Genomic DNA, 7,500 nt, shown 5'->3' with positions numbered 1-7,500 from the left:
CACCGGCCCCGCCTCTTCCTGCTCCAGAGGCCCCGCCTCTTCCTGCTCCAGAGGCCCCGCCTCTTCGTTTAATGGCTCCTTCCATTTTGGTGAAGGATCCGCTTCCAAATTTGGATCCACCCCAGCGGAGGAACCGCCCACTGATTTGGGACCCTCCTCCTCAGTTGCCATGGCTACGGAGCTGTCTGTGGTGTGGGGAGAACAAAGGCAGAGAGGTGGCATGAAGGAGAGAGTAACTGTTGAGTCAAGCGATGCTCTGATCAGTGCAACGACGACTCCATCGAGTCCGCACAACAACGTGCTGCTGACGCAGACCGTTGTGCTGACTGTGTGCGTAAAGTACAGTAGCTGTTGCAGCCTGTCTAAGGACCAGTCTCACTGGCCAGACTCATGGCTATTGCACGACCGTCTGGTAGGTTTCGTCAACTGCCTTAGCAAAGAACCGCCTGCGTATACAGGAACGGGCCATCTGGCTGACTCTGTGAAAGCGCCAACCACAGGCCGATGGTTTCGAGTGACATGAAGGGACAGGTAAATGTCAAAACCATGCTCCGGCACAAGCAATCCGGGAGCACACAGGGGAGGACAGGTCTTGTCCTTGCTGATAACGGCCTCAAACTAAAGTGGCTTTTAGAACTTGGGAGAATGGGGCATTGTTAACTTCGCGAGCATTTTTCACTCCAGTGACTACATCAAAAGGGCTTATTACAGTCATGGTTTAAAAAGCAGATATCAGCCTGCTAAGGGCTGCTAGTCTTAGTAGTCTGACAAAAAAAGACACCCACACACACACCCACACCCACACACGCACACACAGTAATAACGCAAATACACAAATTAGAAACAGGGATAGGGAGTAGGGATTTGTTAGAATATTCAAAATAATAACTTGATTATTTACTTAATTTGACTTTAAAATTTACTGCAATTGGATATTTAGAATTTCTGCCATGCAAATAGTTTCAAAGAAGATAGAGCTACTTTCTAAAACTGACAATAAAATCTGAACACATTTGAATATTCTAATATTCCACTACTTACAAAAACATTCAAACAGTACATTTGGTATATGCCACAGTGAGTCACTGCAGCAAAAATAAATACACTTCTCACTTTTGATAGATTTTTCAGTCTAGTATGAACACATATGATGTTTAATCTTAACATTGTTCAAGCATAAGTCTCCACTTAAATCAGTCATCAAAGACTCATTTCAGTTCACAGTGTGAAAGACATGAAGCTTGTGCTCCCTTTCCATGTGTGTTTCTGTGTGTGTGTGTGTGTGTGTGTGTGTGTGCGCACGCGCGCACATGCGTTAGCCTCTATCATTTGAGACCATTCATCTATTATATCATAGCCAGTCTATCCAATCAAGGTTCTATCCACTGATAAAAGTCTCCTAAATAAAAGTGACACTTTCATTAAAACCCAAAATTAATCAAGTGAGCATGTGACTGGGATAATTCCATGAAGTCTAATTGGGCAGCTATTAGCCAATCGGATGGCCAGCCTGCATTCCTGTGTGCACGAAGGGTTGTTGGGTTAATTTATCTCTCCCAGAAATTAGATCTGGACTTCTTGAGTTGTGCTAGCTATCACAGCAAGCTGACAGTTAACACACACCCCTTTTACACACACACACACACACACACACACACACACTTTTGTCTTGCCCAGTTAGTTGTCCTTCAAACAGCAGGACACACACAGTGGTGGTTAGTCATTTTTTGACTTCCTGTCACCTTGCCACCTTCATTCCCATAACCTCACGGTATCCCTCTTTAACCTTTGACCCTCATCTCTTCTGACTTACCCTCATTAATCCTTCTCCTATTTATCTGTCTGGTCCCACAAGGACTGTGGGAATGCTTGCCAGTGGGAATGGGATCATTGTGTGACCATGTCCCTTCACTTTCTGTGTGTGTGTGCGTGTCTGATAAGATGGTGATTTGCTAGACCCACTGAGCAGTAGTTCTAGGATTAAAGGACAGCCTTGTCAGCACAGTGTTAGCCAACACATCCCTGCTGTGATTCCACTCCAACCTGTGAATGTGTGTGTGCGCGCACACACACACACACCATCAGTGCTCTGTCCTCACACACTGCACACCGACCCGACCTTGCATATGCTAAAATCTCAAATTGAATAATACATTTACAATGGTCTGATATTAACATTAATTTCATAATAACTGCAGAACAACTATAATATTAATGGATAATAAATGTATGTCATTTCAAGCCCTTATGACTGCTTATCTTCATTATTTTATTATTTAAACAGAGTGTTTTGAACAGAGTATAAAATGTAAAAATATTTTCTTAAACCGTAGCTGAATAATAAGCCGTTCATGGTAAATGTGTCCATAACATGGTTTTTAGACACCCGAGTTGTAAAATGATTTGGATGTGTGAGAACCAAAAGGATTTGTCAAGGATTTGGAAGGCTGAAGGAACGTGCACCAGGGAATTAGCGATACATTTGTGCACTTATACACATTTATATGTAGCGTGACGGTAACGTTCAAGGGTTAAAACCCTTCATTGCAATGTATTAACGTTCTTCAGTGGAGTCACGACCTCACTTATCTGTAACCACATGCTAATCTCAGAGATGTAGTTTATGCAGGTCTCCCGCCCACGCGGTGGAACGACGCGAGCCGTGCGGGAAAAGGTATCCAAGTTGCGGATGGTTGACACGAAACCAACCACAAAACCAAAATGTTTAAGTGTTTTTGTTTAAGCATGAAAAAGGACATTTTACCAGGTGTAGTGAAACGTAGCCACGCGTACAGAGACGTATGAGGGGCCTTTGCAGACATTCACAACACGCGGAGTTACTGCCTCCTAGCAGGAGGGGCATGGAAACACGCCCAGGGTCTCATCGGAGGGTCTCATAAAACACAAGGTATTTCCACCGACTCGTGTGTTGCTGCAGCAAAACGGTGCTGCATGTACACGTAAACCTGGGCCTAAGCATGACACCAGTCAAAGGAAATCTCCTGGGGCTCTTAATGACTGTTTTTCTAATTAGAAATGGCAGTATATTAAAAGCGTATTTAAAAGTTAAAACAACAGGTTTGGGGACCAGCCTAATTCTGTCACCACATTACATGTATTTTTTCAATCACTCCACAGATAGACATCATGCCTCCACACACACAAATATTCCACTTTTTATAACCACTGCTGTTTCATCACTGCACCCAAAGTAGTCTGTTTGTACTCAGACTGGTGCCCTTCTTTTAAAGTCCTACCAGGCAACAATCAAATGGCAATACCTCACTCTCTCTCTCTCTGACACACACACACACACACACACAGGGTGCAAAGCCTTTTCAAACATCAGGCTGGCATCGCTTTGGTCTACCTGCTCCATGGGGGAGACAACCATTCACCCTCCAATAGCAAAATCTAAGAAAGAAAGAGAGAGAGAGAGAGAGAGAGAGAGAGATGAGAGAGCGAGAGATGTAGAGAGAGAGAGAGAGAGATGAGAGAGCGAGAGATAGAGAGAGAGAGAGAGATGAGAGAGAGAGAGAGAGGAGAGAGAGAGAGAGAGATGAGAGAGAGGTAGAGAGAGGGAGAGAGAGAGAAGAGAGAGGGAGAGAGAGGGAGAGAGAGAGAAGAGAGAGGAGAGAGAGAGAGAGAGAGAGAGAGGGAGAGAGAGAATTTATTGGTTTATTAGGATGTGTTTGTGTGTGTCTGTGAGAGAAGAGTGTGAGGGGGGGAAGCTTGGTCTTTGTCACCATTCAGATGAAAGCTGTTAGAGAGCTGAACAGAACTGCTCTTTATGTCAGAGCTCACCATCTACAAAGACTAACATCCCTCCGTGCAGTACACGCACAATCAAACAGCTGGAACAGCTACTTAGGAAAGGACATGTTTCTCTTTTAAGGTTTTGGATTCATCCAACCAAAATTGTTTGGCATGTTGTTCCTTCCAGAATAAATTGCAAGGGACTCTGGAAAGATTAGCGGCCTTTGGATAGGGGCTATGTTTTCTCTGTCACTCTCTCTCTCTCTCTCTCTCTCTCGATATCTCTCTCTCTCTCGATCCCAGGCCCCATTTAAAGTACAGCACATCACAGCTCAGTGAGTGACGACAGAGGTCTGTGCGGTTAAAGCTGTCATAGCAGGTCAAAGAGACGAAGCCCACAGTCTCGTCCCAGCTGTGTGAATCCCGTCGGGCCCTTACGCTCTCCATTTCAGTCCGTCTTTAACCAGATGCTCCAGGTGTCCTCGGCTCCTTCTCCCGACCTCCAGAAGACCCCACCGGCCCGCCGCAGCCTTACAGAGGTCGGACGGAATGGGTCGCTCTTCCTCCGGTGGCAAATGAGCTGGCCTTAACCGGCAGCGAACAGCCCGATATTACTGGGTGCGTCCAGGATATCGAGATGACCCGAGGTAGGAGGAGGAGTGGGTGGTTCTGAGAGGCGGGACACAGGAAGCACAACACGCAACGCAGTTCAGGAAACACACGGCACGGATTGGAGAGAACCTCGATCAGGGCAGAGTGTTGGAGAGAGAACCTCGATCAGGGCTGAGTGTCGGAGGCATGAACACTGGAGCGTAGGGCAACAGAGAACCACGGGAGTCACGGCCTGATGATGGGTTCAGGAGGTACCAGCGCTTGGCTGAACCCAGACGCAGCGGAAGTGCTTGAGAAACGAAACCGTCCATCTGGAAAACTCTTGCACGCTTTTCAACTCTTAAAGCGATAATTTGGAGTAGATGGAAGACATGTGATCTAACTATTGTGCGTTTAGTGTGTTATTATGCTGCTTACAGGAAAGAAAACATAATGCGGCACAAATTAAAAATGGGGCGCAAAATTACAAATCATAAACATACATAAACATCAATATAAACAACATAAACCAACATACGCACTACATTTTACGAAATCACTCAAAATTCGTTGACTTTGTGCAAATACAGGAAATACATTTGAATCAAAATGACAGTATATGCTATTCATTTACAAAGCCAATCTAAATTCATTTCACAAAATGTGTACAGCTTCAGAAATGCTGACCAATAGGGGGTGGGACTGCACAAGACCACGTCATATGTAAACAGAAGTGGCAGTACGGCATGGCGAACCTCACTAGTGAAAAGTAAGTGATATTTGCCACGGTTTACCATCACACGCATGCATTTTGCACGCACTGCCTGCATTTCATGAATTTGCATTGCATGCATAAACTTGCAGCATGTAAAATGTGCATTGAAGAGCATTTCAAATTTGCAGTGTGTTATGCTGTCTGAACCGCCACAACGTGGACTTTCACCATTGTTATTATACAAAGACTGTCGAATTCCTGTGTGTTCTTGTTGCTATTCTATACTGAGAGAAAGGGAAGAGAATTAAGAACCAGAGAAAGCAGGGTAGATGGTGATAAAATTATTTGGCGCGTGTAAGCTCCACGGCCACAACAGGTGCTATTGTTAAAACAAAGGCCCAGTGGAAAATCAGCATTGGGAAGGAGACAATGACAGCACCTGGACGTGAGAGCGTGGGAGCGCGCAAGCGTGGGCGTGTGCCAACATGTGTGTGTATTATTTCAGGCAGCTGATCTGCTGGGGAGCTTTTGGCCGGAGCTCCGCCGACACTCCCCGCTCTGTTGGCAGGCTGACGGACACCACAGCAGCGCCGCTGTTTTGGTTATCGAGAGGTCTGACGGCGAGCCGGAGTCCCCCGTCCACGGGGACGCTCGGGACACGGGGATATGAGGAATATTACTAGCCATGATGGCAGCAGCATGCGCCCTCTGTGCCGTCTCCCCTCCTGAAATCAGCCAGAGAAGCAGGTGCCTCGTTGTGGCATATGGGTTAATTAAATTTGCATATTCGTATTTTTTATTGAATTAACTAGGCCTAATGAACACCTGCTGGAGCGACCGAGTCCGACGTGGCGGCATCACCCTTATAAACACAAACATACACCCCGAAACACACATATAGGCACACAGAAAGCAAAAAGACAGAAGCAGATATATAAATAGATTATGTGGACTCGAGTAATAGCTGAGAGCTTGGAAAAAGAAAAAAAAAAGACTGGGCAAGATTTTGGATGGAATTATTAGACACTTGTTTCAGCCAGAGCTCTAAAGCTCTAAATCAGAACAGACCCGTGCGTGTACAGCCTCGATTTGCAGACAATTGTATTGCCTCCACAACAGACTAATACACCAAACTGGCAGCCTTCCCCTCTGGAGAAAACAGTGTTTCAAAAAGAGGTCTTTTAAAATGAAACTATTTTTTTTTTAAATGAATATTAGAGAGAGAGAGAGAGAGGTGTTATTTCATCCATTATAGGAGCTTTTCCACAGACATCCCACAGGCAAAAAAAAACAAAAAAAAAACCTGTCTTGTATGTGGCTAAAATCCGAGCCACAGCAGATGCCTGAACCGCTCTGACGGACAATGGCGACAAATGATGCAATACCGCCAACAAGTTCAAGCTTTGGCAACACGGTTTACATAGCAACTGCAGGGCTGTCATGAGCAGGCCAGTGGCAGCCCTCACGCCGGCTCTCGGGTGAGTAACAGCGCTACGATAGGCCTAGCCTTCCACCTCTGACACTCCGTCTGAAGACAGCCTAGGGAAGACAAGCGCTTTGCTGTCGAGTCCATTTCTAAGCTACTGGCACAACAGATGATTGACTGATAATCCAACATTTTAAAAGGGTTGTAAATTAAAGTGCAAGGGCCCAACGGTGGGACCAGAGTTTTTCGGCGCTCTTGTAAGCGTTTACCTTTCGCATTAGTTTCGGTGTAGTCAATGAATAATTCACAGTCGTCACTGCATAAGATGCTGTCAGCTTAATAATGAGGCTGAAATTTTAAGAGCTTAATACCAAGTTTCCCAAACTGCTAAATTAATTCTGAACCTCGCTCCAGAACCCCAAAGCGTAAGGTAATCTTGGGCTGGCCCAGAACATTAGCCATCATACCACGTCCTCGCTGTGGAGGTGATGGAGCGGCACCGGGCACGTGACGGCAGGCAGACAAGCCTCGAGTTTGAGATCGCGGGCATGACGCGGCGCGTGTTCACGCCTTTCCACGGGGAGAACTGTACATTCCAGCATTCCCCAAGCTGCAGGCATGTCTGTGTGCGTACAGTAGTGAGTGAGGACTAGACCAAAGTAGACGATGAACAAGCTAAATGCAGCATGGCCCGATCACACGTTTGGAGCTCGGGAGCTCTGTCGCGGTGTGAAGACAGGAACAGTGGAGAGGGAGAGAAAGAGAGCAAGAGAGAGTGAGAGGGGTGGACAGAGAGAGAGAGAATAAGGGGGAGAGAAACAAGGGTAGAAAGAGAGAGAGAGAGAGAGAGAGAGACAGCTAACCATGTGAGTAACTGCAATGTCATGGGCAAAAGAATTCATCATTAAGAGTTAAAAATGGGAGCGAGAGAAGCAAAGAAAAGTCAGTGCAGTGGAAGACAAATGGAGGACTCGAGGAAAAAATAGAGAAACAGGAAACGGAGCTCTGGCTG

General features: G+C 45.9%; 1 protein-coding gene across 2 annotated transcripts in view; it reads right to left on the bottom strand.

Annotated features, from left to right (window-relative positions):
* Positions 1 to 7,500, bottom strand: part of LOC113580342 (voltage-dependent T-type calcium channel subunit alpha-1I-like) — a 120,695-nt gene that overhangs the window by 93,868 nt on the left and 19,327 nt on the right. For both annotated transcript variants that reach the window (XM_035532706.1, XM_035532711.1), the window contains exon 2: positions 1 to 185. This exon is cut by the window's left edge and continues 146 nt beyond it. In XM_035532706.1, coding sequence (XP_035388599.1) covers positions 1 to 171 — 171 coding nt within the window. In that variant the 5' untranslated portion in view covers positions 172 to 185. The remainder of the gene's footprint in view (positions 186 to 7,500) is intronic.

This window comes from Electrophorus electricus, chromosome 1 (genome assembly GCF_013358815.1).
Source record: "Electrophorus electricus isolate fEleEle1 chromosome 1, fEleEle1.pri, whole genome shotgun sequence".
Taxonomy (NCBI): Eukaryota; Metazoa; Chordata; class Actinopteri; order Gymnotiformes; family Gymnotidae; genus Electrophorus; species Electrophorus electricus.
Note: the sequence above shows the minus strand (reverse complement) of the source record. Positions and strands in the feature narration are given on the sequence as shown.